The sequence below is a fragment of the Epinephelus moara genome, chromosome 5, assembly GCF_006386435.1.
Source record: "Epinephelus moara isolate mb chromosome 5, YSFRI_EMoa_1.0, whole genome shotgun sequence".
NCBI lineage: Eukaryota > Metazoa > Chordata > Actinopteri > Perciformes > Serranidae > Epinephelus > Epinephelus moara.
This window is the reverse complement of record NC_065510.1, coordinates 42,224,863-42,248,505: the sequence shown is the minus strand read 5'-3', so window position 1 is coordinate 42,248,505 and position 23,643 is coordinate 42,224,863. Positions and strand designations below refer to the sequence as shown.

At 39.6% G+C, this 23,643-nt stretch overlaps 1 protein-coding gene across 2 annotated transcripts in view; it reads left to right on the top strand.

Annotated features, from left to right (window-relative positions):
• Positions 1 to 23,643, top strand: part of LOC126389761 (endonuclease V-like) — a 111,889-nt gene extending 88,246 nt beyond the window's left edge. Inside the window, exon 8 of one of the 2 annotated variants that reach the window (XM_050043620.1) lies at positions 23,303 to 23,643. In XM_050043620.1, coding sequence (XP_049899577.1) covers positions 23,303 to 23,464 — 162 coding nt within the window. In that variant the 3' untranslated portion in view covers positions 23,465 to 23,643. The remainder of the gene's footprint in view (positions 1 to 23,302) is intronic. The other variant, XM_050043621.1, reaches the window with a different exon arrangement.

The window sequence follows — 23,643 nt, the reverse complement described above, 5'->3', positions numbered from 1 at the left end:
ATTACGCCTTCGTGTGGCGCATTTAAGGGCGAGGAGAGGGGCTCATTTGATTGGTGTGATGTGTGTAAAACCCACTCCACGCCTTCTCTCCTCCCTCTTTCCGACTTGCGCAGGTAGGAGGGACGGAGGTGGGAAAGAGGAGTAGCTGCGGCAGGCGCACGGTGTACCAAACTTGCAAAATCCACCTGGCCACACCCAGTTGGCGAAGCGCAGGTGCACTGCGCCCCCGCCTCACCCGGTCTGATTTGGCACAAACGTCCACTTGGACTCAACAGTGAACTGACAGTTTCCTCAAATTTGGCACAAACTTGCACTTTGGTGGTTGAAGGTCAAAGATCAAGGTCACTGTGACCTCACAAAACATGTTTTTGGTCATAACTCAAGCATTTACATGGTAATTATGACAACATTTCACACAAATGTCTCATACGAAAGAATGAGGAAGTGATGACATTATTTCCCAAAGGTCAATGATCAACTTCACTTTGGCACCACTGCCAAAAACACTTTACTTGCCATCACTCAGTACATAACTCAGGAACAGAAGGGGAGACGTTTAGTCAGATACTGATATGTAACAACTTATTAGGCTGATAACTGATTCCAATATCCATATAGCCAGTTTTTCCCCCCTAATTTTAGTCATAATCAGGTTTCTTCTGTTGTGGAGTTAACATTATATTATGCATGCATACTCTTATCGTGATGGCCCACCAGCAGGTGGAGAATGAAATACTATACTTTTCAAGGTATGTTATATTCTTTCATTGTGCAAAATAAGGAAAAGCATGTTGGCCGATTTCAATTTGAAGCTGACATTGGCCGATACTGATGACGTGCCGATATTATCATGCATCCCTACTAATTTCATTATATATTGTGCTCTTCTATCTGCACTTTTATTATGTGGCTCTGGTAGTGAATTGTGTAAAGTGTTGTGAAGTACTTTGTGACCTATGTCTGTGAAATGCACTATACAGATAAATTTGACTTACTTACTTAATTAATTGAAATGCATAAAGCAGTGTGTGAAACATCCAGATTGGTAATACATCTAATAACCTAAATAATGTGAAATGAAAGCTTTTCATTAACTGTATTGTGTCTAAATTAGCATTCCTATCTGAACTCAGTGTGCCATCTTGCCTTTTTCTGCAACAACACCAGCCAAGCAGCTTAGATGTATGTTATCACATTTTGTCTCTACTGTGCCCCAACCATCCCATGAACCATATGTGGAAGTTCAACTTCCTTCAACTTCCCTCACATTCATGCTGCAAATGGATATACTTGTCTTTTTTGTGTGTGTGAATTAGAGGGTTTTAGCAGCTTGAGGTGAGTTTTCATACCAAAAATGTTAACATATAGCTGTTATTTTAAGAGTGGTGGTGCATTGGGCAAACTTGAACTCATGATCTTAGTATTTCTTAAGAAATCTGTCTAGCTATCTGCAGTTGCTTTTCTTCTAATCGAGCTATGTACCTGTCTTTTCTTCATATTTATTCACAGACACACCCACGCACTTTACTGTACACTCTCCCTCTTTCTGGTACACATACACACATTTATGGCCACAAACACTCATCATAACCCCTGAGGAAATAATGGATGCAGCTCACAGGTTCAAGCCCTGGAATAATCACAAGCTGATCTGCAGCGTCAGCCTCATCTCAGCACTCCCATCAGTAGCTCCAGGGTCATTAACCCTCTCACACATGTGTGATACTGTGTGATACTCTCTGCAAGTATAGGTATGTGCTCACAATTATGTGTTTTTTTTTTTTAATTGTCTTTGCAATATGCCATCGCGTTACGCCTCACTCGTTATTGTAGGAAAACCAGCAACTCCTACACACAAACACCTCTCCTCACTCACACACATCATTACTCACTATAAAGCACCCACGGCCTCTGGGCTCCTTCACTGCAGCCCACTGTAATGCCTCGTCTCCTAGGCCATTCATAAGCCGTAATGTGCGTGTTGGTGCAGAGTAGATCAACATGAATGGTGGAGGCTTGTATCGCCTGCGAGTTTCCTGAAGATACTACATCCAGTTCCATGCCTCACACCCACTACAGCTCATTTGCATCAGAGTAATATGGTGTTTTACTACAGGCGAGGCAATAGTGTGATTTGTCGGCGAGATGAGCAGTGAATCAATGATGTTGATATTTGACTTCAAACTTAAATGTCACACAAATGTGTGTTTTTTTTCTCTGTGCATGCAAACATGTGCTTTGCTCATAAATTTATGAATGACATCCCGGCATAATGCTACGTAGTTATAGAGCATATAGGACACACTGTGCTCGGTGGTAAATCTTGGCTGCTGAAAAGGCAGTGTGCAGATTGTTAGGTGCACAGATTGCACTATTCGTTATGTCAATTCTTTTCACTGACGGGGTTTAACAGAGGGACCCTTCATCTCTTCTCCTCCTCCTCATCCTACCCTTCAGTGTCAAGGCTCAGCTGCCTTGTAAAGCCTGTGCTTTAATGTCAGGCAGCTTCAAACATCCTTTCTTTCTCTTTGTACATGTCTCGTTTCTGTCTTTCTCACCCCTCTGCCTTTGTCCTATTTTGAACATCTCTTTACTCTTTCTTCATTTTCTCTCTTCCTCTACTTGCTTTCACTCCTTCTGTCATCACACCTTGCTCTTTTTTGTTCACCTGCCTTTGCCTCCCTCTTTCTCATCTCTCCTGTCCCGGCCATCTTTCTAACTCTTCCTCCCCTCCATCATCTTCTCACTCTGGTACACAGCTGTCAGACATGGCAGTGAATTGTATCGCTCTGACCCAATCAGAATTTGGTATGAGGGGGCAACTCTTCAAAGCGATGCAGCTATTGGTAAGCAGCAGCTGTGGAGCAGAAACCAGGGACAGACAGACAGACAGACAGACAGACAGACAGACAGACAGAGAGGCAGCAGGGACTCAACTTCTCACCGTTCACTGATTTTTCTCTGCTTGGAATTCCTGATTAGTCAGGCTGCTGTAGGTGCTGTTAAAGGGCAGTTCAGTCAAATGAGAGTGGTGAGACGTAATTTAAGAATTAAAGAAATCAACCTGATGAAGCTTAGTGCATTTGGCAGTATGTATGAGTCTTTTCCAACTGAACCTTCAAGAACCTCTTAAATATTATATAAAAATGTGTTGTAGTACGAACCCCTCTGTGTCTGTCAAGCATCACAATAGCAGACTGTTCCTTTTTATTTCCACTGGTTGAAGAGAGGGCAATATTAGATTTTTTGCAAATAATTTCTCTTGGGGAAGAAGCCAGTGAGCTTCGGCAGGCAAGCTGTTGATGTTAACACTGCCAAAAACAGCTTTTGGTCTCTGCTGCTGCTTTGAGTTTGGTGTGTTAGTATGAAATATTGTACAGTCTCTTAAGGTGTCATTTAGTGTCCCAATGTATAATGTATGCATGATTACTACCACTGCTACTGCTATTGCTCTCTTCTACTACTGGAATATACCAATACTAAATTGTACTAGTCCTGTATTACACCTGTCAATATGGATACTACCATTGAACAAATCTGATTGTTTACAGAATAAACTACTACTGCTACTTCTGTTACTGGAACTGCTACCTCCACTACAGTGTTAATTTTGTTAATGAAAACTATGACTAAAAATGTTTGTCAACAACCGTTTTTCCAAAGATGAAGCTGACGAGCTGAAAATAGATCTTTCATAATAAAGACTATGAGATGGGTTGAAAATGTTAGTGGTGGACTACTGGATATTCAAAATGAGACAAATAGAGAACTGAATGATAAATATTTTTTTGAAACTGAAAGCCAAGAAGCCATGCTGGCAATTATCTTCCAATGGCATGTGAGTGGTGTGAAGTTTTGCTAGCCTGCAAAACATGCACACCGGAGCATCGTCAGTGGTCAGTTAGTCTGAGTGGGCGGAAGTTTGCTGCAGAGATCAGCCTCTCATTGGACGGAACGAGCCACCCGCTGAAGTCCTGCCCTACCACCTCCGGTTGTGTAGCAGTTTTCAACCGTTTTCAACACGTCCTTTACTAACTTTTGNGTTTTTTTCTCCAATCTCAAAGTGAGAGTCGGCCCAGCCAGACCTTTCTTTTCTTGAGAAAGGTCTGGTTAGCGAGACTAGTGGTCAGTAATAATTCGGCAGTAAATAAGCAACCCCGTGTGTCAGGCTGTGGATGGTGGAGCTGCTAAATTGGATTTGTGGAGTGTGTTAGTTGCAGCGGTGGCTGTTAGCAGCTAGCTCTGTTTGTTAGCCACTGAACTACAAACCTAGACTAAAACTATGAAGGATAAAAATGACTTGAATATGACTTAAAATAAATATGTATTTTCATTTAAAGACTAAGACAAAGACTAAAACAGCTGCCAAAATGAATACTGCTCCACTACTGCCTTTTAAAAGCCACTGTTACTGCTTCTACTACTACTTCTACTACTTCTACTGCTGCTGCTGCTATTTCAGCTGGCTGCATTATTGCCATTGCAATAATGCTACTGCTGATGCAAATACCACTATATCTACTGTCACCACTGCTTCTGCTATTGTTACTGCTACAGCTGTACCTACCGCTGTTTTACCTCGCACAGTTTATACTACTGCTGCTTCTGGTTCTCTTACCCAATTGTGATTATGAAAGAAGTATTTAGATCTTTTATTTAAGCAAAAGTAGCAGTACCACAATGTCAAATATTCCACTACAGGTACAAGTCCTGAATTTAAATTCTTGTAAAAGAACAACTGTTTACCAGGTGGCAAAGCAGTGTTTCATTCTGACCACACCCAGTGTCACGGCAACAGGGATGTCATATTGTACTGACAGCAGTACAGCTGTACATCACTCCAGCAGGGGTGTGAGTTTGCATATGAACATGTCCTTCCCAATATTTTGGGTCGACAGAATTGTCTCCACCAATACTTAACAGCACACAGCTGCTTAAACTTTGTCTTATCCAGAGAGAGTCTCAACCAGGTTCTGTGTCTGTCAAACAGTCTGAAGGGGAAGCTACCATATCAGCAGAGCAATACCATAATGCGCAGTAGACTAGGACAGGTAGAGTTTTTCTTGAAACATTATGACTTTCTCATTAAATAAGTCTGGGAGTTTTTGAACTAATGAAAACTAATTCATTCATCATTATGAGTAAATGCCACAGGCATATTTAAAGACATTACTTCGCCAAAACAAAAGACACAAAGGAGGATGGAAAAATAAAGTATGCCTACATGTGTGTTGACAGCATAGAAAACATTAATAAGAAAAGTTGATATGAGAATAAATAATTGAAAGCAATGCAGAATGAGATCCTTACTGCATTATATTAAGTTATATTTTAACATTTTATATCATTACCTGTCGCCTGAATTTTGTGTTTTTCGTAACATCAATTAAGACATTTTAACCATAAATTGTTGCCTAAAACCTCACCAGAATGCAGGAAATGAAGTGTTTGCCGCTGAGACATTAAACTGTTGGACATCAGCAAAAACAAGATTTCCAGCAGGTGTTATTAAGAAACATTATCAGCAAAATGTGTTAATCAAACAGAATGTCCCCTTACATTATTATAAATTCTATTACTGGATTTATTTCTTATGCATAGGTAACATATACTCTTTTTTCATTTTTTTCATTATATTTTATTTTGTCCAGTGCATTTATATCAATGAAGGTGGTCTACATATTAGGAGCAGCTCACAGTGTGCAATACAGCGCAACAGCCTCCGAAATGATCATCCAGTTGAATCAACACCTCTCAAACAGTCTCAGCAAAAACTAAACATTATGAACTTCACGAGGGTAGGATTTACTGCAGGACTGTTGTATCAGACTGCATTAATTGTAATTAGGTATACCTCATAAAATGAAAACTGGGTGTATAAGCAGCATTTTAGTAGGTGGAACTATTTTATTCTTGGATAGTAAAAATAAAGAACATTTTGTAAGCAGATCATACATATTTGATGTAAAATCTTAATCTGTAAAAAATAACCTTATACAGTAGTATAGTTGTACTCTATTATTTGAGTAAATGTACTTACATCTACTGCTGCCACTAGTATTACTGCAACTATAAGTGTCTGTCATAAATATTAGGCAAAAGTGTCAACTACCATAAAATATGCTGTGGGTGTCACTTTGAATCACGGAGGCACAAGTTCTTAAAAACTCACCCTCTGATCTTGACTTGCGGCCTGTCACTACACCGCAGATGTTGCCCATAAATTTTGGTGTTTCCGGGGTTTTTTTCCCTCCAGAAGTCGATCAGTGGTTTGCGTAGGTAGCGAGCATCTCCTGGGGACTGGATCGATGGCAGGTGTCTCTGTCCCTGTCACGCTGCCATGTCCTCATCATTCAGGTCACTGCTAACGTCACACAGCATAGGTCTGAGACCTGATGCTGCATCTGATGTGCTCGTCAATTCCATTTCATCATGGCTGACGTCTCAGTAGTCCCCTCACTTTAATCTGCATCTGGTGTCATTTCAAAGATACGACCAACCAAGAGTTCTCTACTTTATACATTCATGATTTTACCCATAATATTATGTTTATGTGTGTATGGGGAAAGTAAAACTAATGCTAATGTCATAAAAACTGATTTTCAAAAAATGATGAAAAGGTGTTAATATGAGACTAAACCAGCTGTCTGCATTTTCATGAGATTCTGTTTCATCAGACTGCTCTCAGATGAAGCCATGAAGGAATATTGAGCACAGAAGATACTCAGTATGAGTTAGGTCAACTCAGCTCATTTAGTTAGTTAAAGGTTGAATAAAAAAGGCTGAACTTGGATGAAATCCGAAAGGTTTTAGATTTGTGTGAAATGAAAAGACCTTGAGGCCGGACCTTGGCGTGTGTGTACATTTTTAAAGGTTTATATAGACCCACCAATTCAGACATTAAAATGAGATGCATCAAGCTTGCAGTGCACAACATTTTATTTAAACCAAGGTAAAAACAAGCGTGGCTGCACTTTGACCATCAGTGTGGATCCAAGAAATATTCTGACATGCAGCAGAGACACTGTTTGGTTTGCACACTTAATATTATCTTCCATGTAGTTTAAAATAGTCATTCTCTTTGTATGAAATGTGCAATATGATCAAGAAAACAACAATAATAATATTGATTTATATTGAATATATAAGTGTAGAGTTCCAGTCACCAGTAACACTGGAACTCATAAATCTTTATTTGGGGCTTTTTAATACTTTTTGGAAGCAATAGTTTGACAGCATTTGGTGAACACACATATTCACCTACTCACTGAGGTTAGAAGATTGATACCACACTCATGTCTGCCCATTAAGTAAAGAATAATGCCTTACAAACTGTCCATTATCAGGAATGAATGGCCAACAAGGAGGCGTAACTTTTGAGCACTATTTATTCCTGATTATGGGCACCTTCAAGGACATTATCTCACTTATCCCATGGTCACTTGCCAAAGAAAAAATAATTAAGAATTTTCATTGAGATTTTAATGTGTGTTTAACTCAAAATCTAGTTTTTCTCAAGCCATTACTCAGTTCACCTGGACTGGAACAGTAATTACCACCTCATAAGGTTCTTATGCAATGGAAAAGCTGTTCCACTATCCACTTTTCCTTCCTTTCACTTTTCCCTACCTAATTTTAGTGAATATCAAGTCTCTTCTGCAGTGGAATTAGCTTCATATTGTGCATGCATACTCATTATCATGATGGTTGACCAGCAGCTGGAGACGTGACATACAATACTTTTCAATGTATGTAATATTCATCATTGTGCCAAGTAAGAAAAAGCACGTTGGCTGATTCTGATTTATTTTACAGCCGATTTTGGCCAATACTGATGATGTGCCTATATTATTGTGCATCCCTAGTTTCCAGTGAGATATTACTGAGTTTATAGAGTGACTTTGCTGTTGTAAACATTACTATTGCTGCTCTACAAACAACATGTAGTTATCTAAAATATTCAATTCCAATCCTGTTCTGAAATTATTCTGTTTAAATAATGATATTTTTTTATTAAACATTTTTTAGAAATTAAAAAGAACAAATACGAGTATTGATGTTTTTTTTAAAAATTATTAGGTGTATCGATAAGAGTAGTAGTATCAATAAATCCTATCAATACTCATCCCTATTTCTCTGTCAAATTAAAAATGTATTACTAGTACCGTACTTTTTGAAGGGTAAAATGTTTTATTTCATACTTTTAATTCATAAATTTGCTAGGGATAAAATGTATGCACAGAATGCATCAAATTGCACCATTTTAAAAAATAATTATACGATTTGCGTCTCAAACGCGGCTTTGTTTACAAAAGGTAAAGGCACCTGAAATGACTTTACTATTCATCTAGAACACTGAGAAAAAAAAAAAAAAAACATAAATAAAATAATACTAGTGTTCAACAACAACAACCATGTCTTATTGTATATAGTGCATGAAAGCTGTGTAATACCACCCTAGCACAAAGCCAATACTCTGATGGCCAAAGGTTGGCAATAGCATTAGGTGACAGAATTACTCACTCAACGATCATGTGCCTTCTCAGCCCTGATGGCCTGGTTGTCTGATCCAGTTTATTGTCAGGATCCTGGAAATGGTCTCCAGTGATTTTCCAACTGGCAACAGTTAGCCCAAACACCGGTAGTTGTTGATATATTCATGCACTCCATTCATACTTGACAGAAGCAAAATAAAACACACCAAGACAGACATCAGTCTAATGTTTCAACAACCAACAGCTCTGGTTTAGTCAAAATGAAACCCTTCATTCGCAGAGTAAGATGTGAAATGCTGGCTCTACATGCCATATTTCCCCACTGTCTCACAGCTGATGGTGGGGCAGCAGCTCTCGTTTTTCAGACACAGAAGCAAAATAAAATGACAGAAATAGCCACCCTTTTCTTAAAAGAAAAAAAAAATCAGCTGGTGACATACTCAGGCAATTGTTGATATACTTACCCAGTAGTCCATCCGTAGCCTCTGTCCAAAGTGACGGGGGAAACTTTTATGCATAGTAATGCACATAGGCTCTCTCTGGTTTACAGTTGGTGACAGCATCCACCAAAAACTGCCCATGCATAGATTCAGTGCAGCAGAATAATTCAGTTTCTGTTGGCATTTGGAAGCAGTTTGAGCACCACCAGTCGCTGTGCACTCTCAGCACCTCAGGTTGGCCGGCCGTATCCTTTTGCACGGCTGAAGCAGCTGCAGCCTCCACCACTCTCCACCGCTCTCCACTGGCTTCTTTCATCCTCTCTCGGCTGCATTTCTTCAGCTGTACACTCTGGCTCAAATAAATACCCTGCCTGAATATCCGAGCCAGCCAAAACTCTGTAAGAAGGTTCCAGTTTCCACATAACATCCTCTGCACTCATGAAATGATGTCGTCTTTGCAGTTGGAAATGCATCTAATTTGCAATGCAAGTGAAACAAGAGAGGACAGTTATTTTTTGAACAGTGTCAAGAGCAAGCCTCCTGGATACCCAGAGGTGGAGACTTCCTGTAGTCTTCCTTAGAACCGATGACGTCACTGGTTCATGGAAGAAAAGCAGATTTTGAAGCAGCCCCCAGAGACAAAGACAACATTAGAAAAAAAAAAAAAACATGTTTGTGACACTATATTCCTAATTCAGAGAGATGAAGAAAGGTTTAAAAATGGTTTAAAGTTATCCTTTAATGAAAATTAGATGGGATTATAACTTGAATCAGCTCAGGCTGGTTCTTTTCCCATGAGATAGTTTGCAGGATGACAGAAACCACAAAAATGCATGACGACAACAAAACATACACTTAAGTAAAGTTGTTTATGTGAGCAGTTAGCAAAATACTTGAAGTTCATATGCAGTATCTACAGTATCTCTTTGAAAGATCGGTGTATTCGTCTTACATCTCCAAACTTCAGACTCTTAAAAATACTGCATTTTACTGAGGCAGTCTCTAAATATAAAGATGCAGAGCCTGCCTCGTCTCCTTTACAAGAAAAGTACAATATATGAATCAGCCTGAAAAGGGGAGTAAAAGCTGTGAAGCAAATTACCAGGCATGTTTTGCGATTTTCCTTCACCTTTTAGTTGTACATAAAACTCTGAATCCAGGCAGCCTCATCTGCCTCAGTGAAAAAAGCTCTGCACCTCTGGTCTGCTGACAATGTCTGAACAAGATCCTTGGCCTCTCTCTGCACCCCTGAATCCACACATACACACGCAGAGGTCCGCCCCAATGCGCACAAACACACAAACACACACACACACACACACACACACACACACGAAGGGACAAGCACATACCCAAGGACCATAAAGGGCAGCCTTAGCAGGGCACATTAGGGCCCCCTTCCCTCTCTCACACACAGTGACACCATCCACCATGATTCATCTCCCTGGCAGTGTGAAGTGTAAAGGAGATTATTACCAGTGAAGGGCTCAGCCCCCCTGAAGATCTACTGCTCTCCTGTCTGCCCTGCAGAGGAAATGGGAAAATATTGCTAATGTTTACAGCCCTGTGTGTGTGTGTGTGTGTGTGTGTGTGTGTGTGTGTGTGTGTGTGTGTGTGTGTGTGTGTGTGTGGTTGTGGTTGTGGTTGTGTGTGTGTGGTTGTGGTTGTGGTTGTGTGTGGGATGTTGGGGGGGGGGTTCATGTTATGTGCACTAGTAATGCCTGAAGCCTGACCAGCATGGCTAAGCAGTTCCCAGGCTTGTTTACCGTCTCGAAATGTGCTGACTGCAGGGGGTTTTGTGCGCAAATGTTTTTGTATGCATGCGTTTGCAGAGGTAACTGTGTGTGTGTGTGTGTGTGTGTGTGTGTGTGTGTGTGTGTGTGTGTGGCCATGGGTGTGTCATCATGTGTAAATTTAGTTTTGCACATTAATAAATCCAGCAGCCAGCTGTTGTTGAAGTCTGTACAGTATGTTGTACAGCATTTCTCTGTGTTTGTCTTGGCCTCACATTTGCTGTTCTGACCAAAACAGGACTTAGGCCCATCTGAAATTACCAAACAAAAAGTAGCATTATCACAAAATCATAATCACTAACTGTGCTCAGTGAGAGGGGAGCTGACTAATTTGCTAATCTAAGTGAAAGCCTATTTGCACATATCATGTAAATTATGTTGTAGGTCACTCTCATTATTTCGTAATGAGACGTAGGGTAGGGGCCTTTATATCAAGACTGCACTTAGTTCACCAATTAGCATAAGGATTTTGCAGAAGTACTCAGAACAGTTGCAGTATTTACAGTCCGTGCACGCGGTGGTGCAAGGAGGCATGTGCAGAGGCAACAACCAGTCAGTCAGGGGGGGCCAATGGTAAATTTAGAAAATTCTATTATATATAGTGGCCAAATCAGTCTGTAGTCATACTGAAAATGTTCAATAACAGATATGTCATTGGGAGCATGGATGGATTACTGATCAGGCCTGCTGACACAGGCCCATGGGCCTAAAGTCTCATGGACCAACACTGGCTTTCATTTGAAAAATGTCAAATTAACATGTATCGACCAGAAAAAAGACACAAAAGGACCACAAAAAAACACGAAACGACAAAAGACAAAATGACTAGGGGTGAGAATCGCCAGAGGACCTACGATACGATATAAACACACTGCATAAATCACGGTACAATGTTATTATAATTTCATATGCTGAGTATTGCATTAAAATATATTGTGATATATTTCAATTTAAAACCATTTTCACAAACCCACAAAGAGATGCATAAATACTACACAGAGATGCAACACCAACACAAAGTCTGTGTGTCTTGCTCCTGTGTAGGAGAGGTGGTGGGGCCCTTTACATATCTGTGCCCAGGGGTCCACTGTCACATAATTTGCCCATGACTACGAGACAATGATGTGACATGACATGAATGACCATGACTCGTTAAATGGTTCATACAGTCGCAATCATGCACACTGTTAGCTTTAATCTTTGCAATACATTGGGAAGTATTTGTTGTAGTAGTTTTTAAGCATGATATGTATGTCTGTATGTAGCATTAAACTTATTAGCATTAACACAACAGACACCCTGTCAGTTCAGTGTCAGTGCAGTTTTCTGATGTACTGACCTCAGACCAGCATTCACAACTAGAGCTCTCTGCAGTCTGTGCTGTGGTCTGTAATTGTTGTAGAATAAAGAGAAAAAATACATAAGATTGACATTTGAGGGTTTATTCATGAGAAAGCCAAAGAATTAGTACATCATGACAATTTACTACTACTGTTTTCCTGTTATTCTACGACCAGCACCGAATATAACCAAGTTTGGTCTGAATCATGCCAGATCATTTAGCTGAAGTAAAATCAGGATACTAAGTTTATGCCAGGTCATGTACACCATATATTTACACAATAAGAGTTTATGCCAGGTCATTTACATTATATTATCAACTGCAAGTTCTATTTGAAAGCTAGACTCCAACAGTGGAAAAGGAAAAAAGTGAGACCAAGGTTGCTTTGTCTCATATGTATCTCCTGTTGCAGCCTACATCATTATTCATGAGGGGAATGTGGCTGTGGTAGGATGACAGAGCACAAGCAGACCAGAGATCAGCAGATAACCAGCCTGTATGTGCATGAATGCATAACATGATAAATAGATTAAAGTAGCACAGTGAATGTATCCAAATAGAATGGAATAAAAGTAATGATTATGCCTTTTCCCTGTGATAGTTGTGGCTGTAGGCGTTATGTTTTTGGGTTGTCTGTCTCTCTGTCCATCTTATTCGTGTGGATGTGATATCTCAAGAACATCTGGAGAGAATTTTTTACATTTTGGCACAGACGTCCAATTGGACTCAAGGATGAACAGGTACATTTTAGTGGTCATAGGTCAAAATTAAAGGTCACTGTGACCTGCATCTGTCTCATTCTCATGAACATGACATCTCAAGAACACATTGAGGGAATTTCTTCAAATTTGGCACAAACGTCCACTTAGACTCAACAATGAGCCAATTAGAATTTGGTGGTCAAAGGTCAATGTCACTGTGACCTCAAAAAACGTGTTAATGGCCACAACTCAAGAATCCATATATTAATTACGACAACGATTCACACAAATGTCTAATAGGATAAACTGATAAAGTGATGATGTGACATCATAATGTTATGCAAAAACACTTTTCTGGCTATTATTCAGCATGACTCTAATATTGAAACTTTGCTGATTGTATAGATCTTCTGTGCTGCCAGAGGGGAAGATATGTGTGAAGCATCCATGTTTTCAAAGACATGGATGTAAACTGTATGTAGTACTTAACAGGTTCATGGAGGCATACAACCGAGAAGCAGTAATTCTAGTTTTTCTCTTAAAATCTACTCAAGTAAGTGCACAAAGTATGCTGCATTAAAATTACTTCATAAAGTACATATATTGGAGTAACTGTAATTTGTTACCACCCATCTGTGATGAATTGTATTTCTGTCTGGAGCAAAAGGATGGACCAGCAGACATCGCCATCCACAGAGCCATGTAAGGAAAAAGACAAAAGATTTGAATTTTATTTTTGGATCAAAGTATTGTAAAACCAAATTTACGTAGAAAAGCAATTTTAAGTTTTGATGAGAAATGTGAAAATGTTAACTTGCTACACGTGTGTAAGTAATACGTGCACTTAAAACAGCTCCCATTTCAGTGACAAACAGAGCCTTACTGGTGCCCTCTGAGCTTCTCTTGTTATCTGTTATACATCCATGTTTTCTGACAGACAGACTGTGGCAGGCCGACAAAAGCAGAGCTGACCTTGGCTGTCCGGCAGAGACTCTCCGGTCAGACAGGTTAGCACAGATGATGGTGCACTTGGCTGCTGAAGGTCAAAAGTCAACCCTTTCGTTGCTTTTTCCTGCTTCAAGCCTCAAGCCCTTGGACAGGTTTGACACCACCCTTTAATAATAGATTTTTCAAGATGAAGTTTTTTTTATAAAGCACAATTTAATTTACTACAAAACATTAGAGGCTAATAAAACATGAAAACATAAAAGGAGAATAGAGCACAAGAACCAGAAACAAAGAAAATAGATATACAAGATCAACAATGCTTACAGATAACAATAAACTGAATAAATAGGTTGATTTAACTGCAAATGAACACAACTTTATCATAAGACATGATAAAACACATACTGTACAAAGGCTACAAAATAGCCTATTATAGTCTAAATCTTCATCCACAGGGGAGAAGCTCATAGTCTTCATAAAGAGGATCGACAAGGATGCGCTAAAATAATCTGAGCTTTTAAAATTGCTTTCTTGATTAAATTGTGAGACATATCAGGCAGTTTAGCAATATTGGTGCGAGTTGCTCTATGCTCGATGCGAAATCAGGTTTGGAGAAAGCTCTGGAAGATGAAGGAGATTGGTGCCTTGAGACCTGATAGATCTGCTGGGTTTATAAAGAGACATCATAAGAGAACACAGATAACAGAGACTTTATTGTCATCCGTCTGTGTACAGTGCAGTGCAGTACAAAGAGGAACACAACTGTGTGCAGACTAAGGGCATGTCTATTTTGTGATGTAGAGCGAACCCATTAAGAGCTTTGGACATATCAAGGAGGATCTTAAATTGAATTGATGCTGAATGTAAAAAGTAACCAACAATGGTTTGTAAGTACAACTCAGAATGAGCTGCAGCCCATGAGTGGTTTAATTAGGAAAATCAGCTTTGAAGGAAATGCAATAATCCACCCTGTTCATATCTGTTCAGGCACTGTGAGTTTTCAGTGTCAGACTGTCAGTGGAAGAAATATTTCTCAGTAGTGATGCTATAAATGTGATTCTGAAAGTTCAGATCAGCGTCCATAACAGCCCCTAAATTTTTAATTTGGTCATACATTTTGAATGACTGAGTTTGCTGTCTTGGTGACCACAACCAGAGATGTATTAGAAGTTGATCAGAGAGTCTGTGGGATTCTCAGTGTTGGAGAACAGTGAAATAAAACATTGGATGTCATCAGCATAAGTATGGTAAGTGATGTAACCAAGGGTTAGCACAAACTGTATAAATTTAATGCAGGGAAGCTCTGGTATTATGTAGTCTTGGTATACTGCGGCAGCCAAACTGCAGCAGTGAGTCAGTCAGCAGCCAGGAATAGTATCCACAGACTAACAAGCACTGAGTCTACTGCCTGAAACAGGTACATGTAACAATCTGGTGAGTCCTGAAGCCTCCAAGTGGTATCCTTTGGTATTCTTAAGTGTATGGGCTAAAATTTGGCATGTATGGGAAGTGTCAAGGGCAGCAAGTATGTATGAGAGCTAGTATCAGCAGCAGCTGAGTCGAATCTGGTCTAGTTGAGTATACAGGTTTGTGAAATGATCTCAGCGGTGAATGCATAAAACTATGGGAAACCCTGAGGAAAAAACATATTCCTACTTAAAGAAAGCTTAACTTTTCACACAACACTACAGTGAGTTTATAGTGATGTTACAGTTGGTAAGGTTTCTATTTTGATTGCTGGCAGTCAGTTTGGTAATATTTGATAGCAGAGTTGGCAGCAGAGTGGCAGAAAATATCTTTTTGTTCATGTTTTGTCAGCACTAGTATAAGCTGAACAAATGTGGTTCAGGAATGGATCCCTGTGGGACCCCACCACATATTGCAACAAATCATATTCATTGTGAAAGTCACTAAGTGTGGTGATGAATTTCCAGACAATTCTCAGTGGTAAATGCCAGTTTCCAGCTCTGTTTCATTCACTGTATAATTTAGAAAATAAACTTTTCCTGTTGTATGTGTCTACTTGATTTAACTTTTCAAATTAAGTTTGATGTTTGTTGTGGTGATTGTACTTTTATTTTATTTATTAGGCACATTTGTAACTGTATGCTGGTGCTCCATTTTCATTGTTCAAGTGAGTATACCAGAGCAAAGCTGCAGACTGAAATAATCAAATTTAAAGTGATTTATGCATTAAAGGGACATTGTGTAACATTTTCAGTTGTTTATTGGCAAAAATCGATGTCTACATTCATAAATATGTCATCATTGGTGTACTATTACCTCCACCAATAATCTGACTTATTCTCGTAAAAGGAGAATTTCGGATTTGTTTGTACATTGTGCGGGCAAGTCGTCTGGGGGGTTCCAATGTTTTGCCATCTTGAGAACACATCCACCAGCAAGGGACATACAGCCCCGCCTTCGGTGTTTTCGTTGAGAGCCAGGCCAGCGCTGCGTGACTGAGAAGCTGAAGGAGAGGAGCAAGAGGCGCTTCGCTACTCCCCCTGGCACTACTGCAGCATAACAAAGTCCCACTCTTTGAGTATAATGCAGGATCATGCATATGCACCATCACGGGAGATGGAATCCTCGTCACCAAGAAAGCGCGTGGGAATCAAAAAGGCAACGTGACCGGCGAATTCAAAAAACGAGGCTCAACATCAGGGTCGCCTTTCCCAGGTGGAAAGAGCTGCTGAAGGAGAAAGGTAATGCAATCACAGCTAACAGCGCTAACAGCTAAGTGCAGCGCCGTTAGCTGTTAGCCGCTGTTAGCAGCGCAGTGATGCAAGGAGAGGGATGAGGTGTGTGAGGTTGAGCCACTTGTCAGTTGTCAAAAGTGTAAACACAGGGGGGGGGGTCAACTCACATCACGTGTGTCTGTGTAGGAGCCTGAATGAATACTCCATGAAGTATTGGATGACATGGTTTGTTATGTTATCATAGCTTTTTGGTACACAGCGGCTACCGTTGCAATACGCGTTTGAAACAATGAGGCGCTAGAGTGCGCTATCCGTTTGAATGCAATATATGATTTCAACGTTAGATGGGAGAAATTCCTACACACTGTGGCTTTAACAGGAACTCTGCCAGAATATTGTGGCCCATCATCTTGGTTTGTTTCTATCACTTGTTTAGACACAGATCCCCAAAAAGTTTGGACATTGTGTAAAAGGAATATTAAACAAAATGCAGTTATTTGCAAATCCATTTTGACCTCTATCCAATTTGTATAAAGGCAAGATGTTTGATGTTCAGTCTGATAAACATTTTTTTTTTTATTTAAATATATGCTTATTGTAATTTTGATGCCTGCAACACATCTCAAAAAAGTAAGGAGAGGAGCAACACAAGACTGGAGAAGTTGTAAAATGCTCAAAAAATACCGAGAACATTAATTGGTAACAGATTAGATCACATCATAACTGGGTATGAAAGGGGAATCCTAGAAAGGTTCAGTTGTTAACAAGCTAAGACAAAGCACGGTTCACTGCTTTGCGTGGACAGATAGTTCAACAGTTTAAGAGCAACATTTCTAAATGCACAACTGCAAGGAATGTAGAGATTTCACTATCTACAATCTACAATATCATCAGAAGATTCAGAGAATCATGAGAAATCTCTCATGATTATGTAAGGAGCAAGGCTGAAAACCAACATTGAATGCCCATGACCTTTGACCCCTCAGGCAACACTGCATTAAAAACATCTTTTTCAAGGACGTCTCTGCTTATTCCAATGAGACAATGAGACACATTCTGCACGTTAAAACAGCATGGCTTCATAGTAAAAGATTGCAGGTACAACACTGACCTGCCTGCAGTCGTATATCAAGCAATAATGGGAAAGAATTTAAATTTCAAAACTTTAAAAATGATTGTCCTCAGTTTCCAAAAGCTGTTGTTTAAAGAAAAGGTGATGTCACACAGTGGTAAACATGCTCTTTTCCCAACTTTTTTGGAATATGTTGCACACATTAAATTCAGAATGAGTGTATATTTATATATTTTTTAAAAATCTACAAAAAAGTTTATCAGTTTAAACAAAATATCTTGTACAAATATATCTAATACAAATATCTTTGTACTGTATTCAACCGAGTAAGTCAGAAAGGACCTTCAAATCATTGCATTCTGTTTTTATTCATGTTTTACACAGAGTCCCAACTTTTTTGGAATTGGGGTTGTACTTTGTGTTTCTATTTTATTTAGGTTACTTATTGCTCAGAAATTTGCTTCTCATTGAATTTTCACTTCCTTCACCATAAAAGGCTGTAAACCAGAGGGAATACAGGCTTTCCTTTTTCAAAAATGGTGCAATGATGCTTGAATCTGAATATGGCCTGTCAGATGCCACAATGCATTCATTTTCTATTGGCTGCAGCCTTTTACTAGGAGTAACTTTCATTCATGTATGTTTGTTAGCAAATACATAATCATTGAAAACATTTATATAACTTGAATAAAATAAATGCATTAAAATTTCCCTGTTTAGAATCAGAGCTGCATCTCTGTAATACCACCTCATGTATCATTGTGTCTTATATCTAATTAGAAAAGATGCATAATAGCCTGTTAGCGTAACACTTCCTAACTCCAATTGCCTGACTTATAAGCCATCAAAGCCCCAATGTATACTTTAAAGAAGGTGTTGGTTCCAAAACTCCACGTTTGTCTTTTATTAACAATACGCTTTTAATTGCAACACATGCAGTGTCAAAATGTGTTGCAGCAAGCATGTGTATAAAGGCCACGCTCAACAGTGGGGGTGTTTTTACTAGGTGTTTATTTTAGGAAAGATCAGATGTGACCGTAAAAAAATATAGGAAGAAATTGGAATGGGTCACTTATATTTTTTTTAACTTGACAAAGTGTCAGTCTGTCATTATCTGAAATACATTTAAACGCAATGACAATTACTCTACATCAAATACAACATTCAGTTGAAAAGGAAAACATGAAAGGTATTTCCTCTACGAAATGTTAAGATGTCTAAAAACATCCTTTTTCTGTGATCTACATTCATTGTCAGGTTCATATTTCACAGAGGAAGAGCAGCAAATGATGCCTTCTTCTTTATTTTCCTCTTTGTTCTCCCACCTCCTGCATTCTGCCAGATCAGATGCAGATCAGCTGCAGTGTCTTTATTCTCTGACATTAGGAAGTGTTCGGGGAAACCACTACAAAACAGCAATTCACCTCATTACTTATTAATCCACTTTGAGGAAAGTTAAACTGTATGTTATTGAGAGATCTCTGCCATTTGCTCTGTTGTTAATGAAACATTTTGTGGTGACAGTGATAGCTAAGACCTTAAAGGGCGGGTTTATTTGTATAGCGCAAGTCATACTCATCGACAATTCAAAGTGCTTCACAAGTGAGCAGATAAGAGAATCATAGAAAAAAGACAAATACAAATAAAACAGTTAAAAGAACACATGAAAATAAATGATGAAAAGAAGATGAAATAAAGCAGCGTGCATTCAGTTATTTAACAAAAGGAATCTGAGAACAGTTGGGTTTTAAGTCTAAATCTGAAGCTGGCTACAGTTGGAGCACCTCTGATACGATCAGGAAGTTGGTTCTAGAGCTGAGGAACATAGCTGCTAAAAGGTGCTTCACCATGTTTAGTTCTGACGGTGGGTATTACCAAAAGATTTCTCTCCAGTAATCTGAGAGGTATTTTAGTGCTGCTCAATTTCAAAAGAATAATTATGGATTATTACATTGGGTCTTACTTAGTTTTGGTTACTTTTTTTTTTTTACCACCATCTACCCCTGCCCATTATCCTACTTATGGGCTCCCAGACCTTGGAAGAAGAGAGTGAGACTGTCTCAATGATGAGCAACAAATGGTGTCATCCTAGAGACACTAAAACTCTCTGCTCCTGCTCACCTAGCTTTGGGCATCCAACCGTCTCATGTCATCCATTCTACCTTCCCCAGGAGTTCTCACATCATCTAAGCAGTGTAGAAACCACCACCAGCAGATACTGATGCAGCATTGACAAAGCTGAATGGTGTCCTGTGCTGGCAACTGGACCAGGTATCTAGATGTTTCCCTTGTTGTGTGGCTGGGAATTTTAACAGGGCAAACCTTCAAAATGTTCTGCTGAACTTTGCTGTTGATTGTATGGTATAGGAAGCTGAGATGGTCAGGTATTCGACTGCCCTATCAGAGGCTACACTGCAGAACAGAATATGTTCCAGTCCAGCTCTGACAACATCAGCTAGCTGTCAGACATAGTGACAAGCTGGTGGCTTAGAAAGTGGAGCAGGCTTCCCATACACAAAGGCAATGCCCTTGCCTCAGCAGCCGCTGCATGTCCTTTGCTGCATTTCTTCCCCTCTCTCTTCCCCTTTCACACAGAGAAAGGCAAAAAGCCAATAAAAAAATCTTAAGAAAAAAGAACTAGTGACAAGCTCCATGGCAGTGCTGGTCAACAATATCATCCCTTTGGTGACTGTGCAGTCATTCCTAAACTAGGAATCAAGAGTTGATTGATCCATCTGTTCTGCTTTGGGCAGGAGTGCTACTGCCTGCAGCTCAGGACTTGCTGGCAGATGTGTAGAGTAATACAAGGTGTCCTCCTATGGGCTGATATGTGCAGTCAAAGTTTAGAAGCAGACTATTCTAATTATGATTATAATTGCATACTAACCTTTTACCTCATCCTCTAGAGTATGCCACCCACACATTTCACTGCGCATACTGAGAAACATGAGTGTGTGACGAATAAATCATTGTATCTTGAATCTAATTCAGAAGGGTTGTAAACAAGCCAGATTATCACATTATCTAACAAACAAGTTTGATTGGTCAGTGTTGAAGTAGGAAGTTGGTTTTGTAAACTCTGATGGATGTTTACAAGACAGTTTGGGTATTAACCTAACTTGCATGTAGGAGGATTTAGTGGCACCCAGCGGTGAGGATTGCAGATTGGTAGTTAGTAGTTAAATGGTAGTTAGTTAGTGTTCATTTTTTAGGATTTTTTTAATCGGAGTCAAATTATCCGCAGAGGTCTCTTCCGCTCCAAAACTTTTTAGAGTCAGTGTTTGATTTGTTCATTCTGGGCTTCTGTAGAAAGGTGCAATCTCCATAAATGAAGACCTGCTCCCTATGTAGATATAAACGGCTTATTCTAAGGTAACAAAAACACTACAATTCTTATTTTCAGGTGATAATACAATAAAGAAAACATACTTGTTATATTAAATTCTATTTCTGGCAATATATCCTCCTAAATTTATACATACACATCATCTGACAGAGGTATCAGCAATTATCTTGTGAGTACAAAGTCATTATTACTAATGGAGATGATGACCAAAGATGCAAAAGACCCAGATTGCAATTAATTGGAATAATCCTTTAATCCTGGTGTTGATTTTGCCCAGATCTACCTACTGATCTGCATGGCAGCACAAGGGAAGACAAAACAGCACTAATTCTAATAACCTAATACTCTAAGCTATGACTTGTAACAAACCCTCAGCTCCAAAGAAAAGAGGATAAACAAGCTACTTCATGTTGTGCTGCTCCATCAGGACAGACTCAGGGATGCTGTGTGTGTTTAATTCACCCGCAGTGATGATTTTGCAGAAAAATGTGGCTGCTTGAGTCATCAAACACACATGCACAGAACTAATAATACCTCTCCATAATCACCAGCCAAGACTTAGTATGTCCATATCTAATAACTTATACTAGACATGGACACCTTCGCTGTTGTGGACACAGCAGGGGCCTCATCTTCTTACTTTTAAGACTGACCCTAAGTCAGCCTTATGTAATGTCTGCTCTCTTGCCATTACAGCTCTATTATGCTGTCCTTTTATTGCCCATTCAGCACCTTGACCGACACTGTGGCTGCCTGTAACATGATAACAGCTTGCCATCTCATTCTCCACCCGGCTCTTTCTTTTTTATCAATTTACCCGTCTTTCTTGCGCAATTCCAGATTCTAGTTTCTCTCTGCTGCTCCGCTGCTCAGTGTCGCTCTCCTCTGGTTTATTTGCTGATGCTGATTGCCTCTGTAATGCACTGAAAATGTCCTGGATGGCTATTCAGTGCAGATTGCTTTGTGTTGTGTTGCTGTAGGGCCCAGACTAACTGGACAGGGGAGGCAAGCTGAGGCCTCCACGGTTTGGGGGAAAATAATGACAGAGGCTGCTAATGGGCCGCACTGTTAGACTCCAGTTTTTGCTGTTACAGCACAGAAATAACTGTGTCATGATAGCATGATGTGTTCAGTACTGTGTTGATGAAGCCCCTTGGTGGAAATTCACCTCTAAGATAAAATAAATCTTCTATACCATCAGATCTGGATGCTTTCCCATTAAGGGATCAGGGTTTGTATTAATGAAGCATCTCAGAGTAGGAAAAAACTCCCAACTGGCCAAAATGACACATTTTTTGCTCATACCTTCAGAGCCAGGAAAATCATTGCACCAGAGTTTGTATATAACCCACATGATCGTTAAGGCTCCTGAAGGATCACATAATGAATGCACTGAAAGGGGTAAAGAAGGAAGTAGTATAAAAGAGCAAAAGTCCACGAAACATGGTAGGTTGGGGTGGTGGATGAGTCAAACAACACATGACTTTCCTCCAGGAGACCGGTGTTTGTTGCCCATGTGAAACCAAGTAAAGGTACCTTGTCACGTCGTTGGATAGGCTAAGACCTAACCTAACCAGTAGGGGCACTAATTCATTACATGAACCGTTGTGTGTGCATGCATCATGTGTCAGGAGATGGTTTTTAGAGATTCTGTGAGAGTAGGGATGTGTTGGGAATGCTTGATGACAGGATGCTCATTGAAAGGTAGTTTTATCAAAGCCCAATAATATTTGAGACTGACTGAAGTTAATGTGGAGGAGAACACCTGCTGTCCTTGCAGAAATCCACGTCTCCACGCTGTTACACTTTATTGTAACAGTGATGATTCTGTCATTAATCAAACTTATAAAGATAATGTGCACAGCGAGGGTCCTCAGTGACGGCAGACTGTCACATCCCCCTGGCTGGATGTCAGCTGCATAATGAAGGATATCTCAACTTAATTACAGCAGGTAAAATATTTTTATAGGGTCTTATATCCTGTCATTTTTTAATTAGACTATTTTAAATAATAGCAGGGCCATTATATTTGAGAGAAGAGGATGCATTGTAACAATATATGGTCACATTGTTATGGAGCATTTCCCAAGACTGTGTGACATTATAGAAATATCTCATTTTCCTCTCATGTAGGACACCGAAGTCAACTAATTGTGCAGTTGAAAGGGGACTTGGACAGTGAACAAGGATTTTCAACATGTGCCTGTGTAATATTTGCAAGATGCAGCGCTATTATAAGAACTAGAACATGTTGCAGTTGAATGACAGCATTGCATATCTCCAGTGTTGTAGCAATTTGAGCTGAGAGCAACTGCTGAATGCTAAATAAATGCAATTTTCTGGTGACCATCAGTTAATCGACTTACAGTAAAAGCTTTGATGCTTTGCAGTGTTGTTGTTTTTTGTCTTTGAATACTGTAGATAGTGATGTATTGTTCTTTGTCTCCTCTTCTCTTGTTTCAGGTTGCAAATGCAGTGAAGGATCTCAAAAACTCTGAAGACAAGCAATACAGAAGGCCACTAAGAAGTCCATCCCGTGTGTGTGTGTGTGTGTGTGTTTTCCAGTACGAGAGAGTGAGTGCTTGTTGTAACTTTCATGTGCTTTTAAAAGTGCAGCTGTTTTAGTCCTTGCCAAGACAACGTCAGATTAACTGTATCTTTTTAAGCACTGGCCCTATATTTAAAGTGGATATGGGTCAGACTGGCTCTTTTTATACACTGTTCTCATTACATTTTTGGGTCACTCAGCTTTTTACACTGGGAGCCTTGTAAATAAATCATAAAAGTCCCTGGTCTGCTTCAAA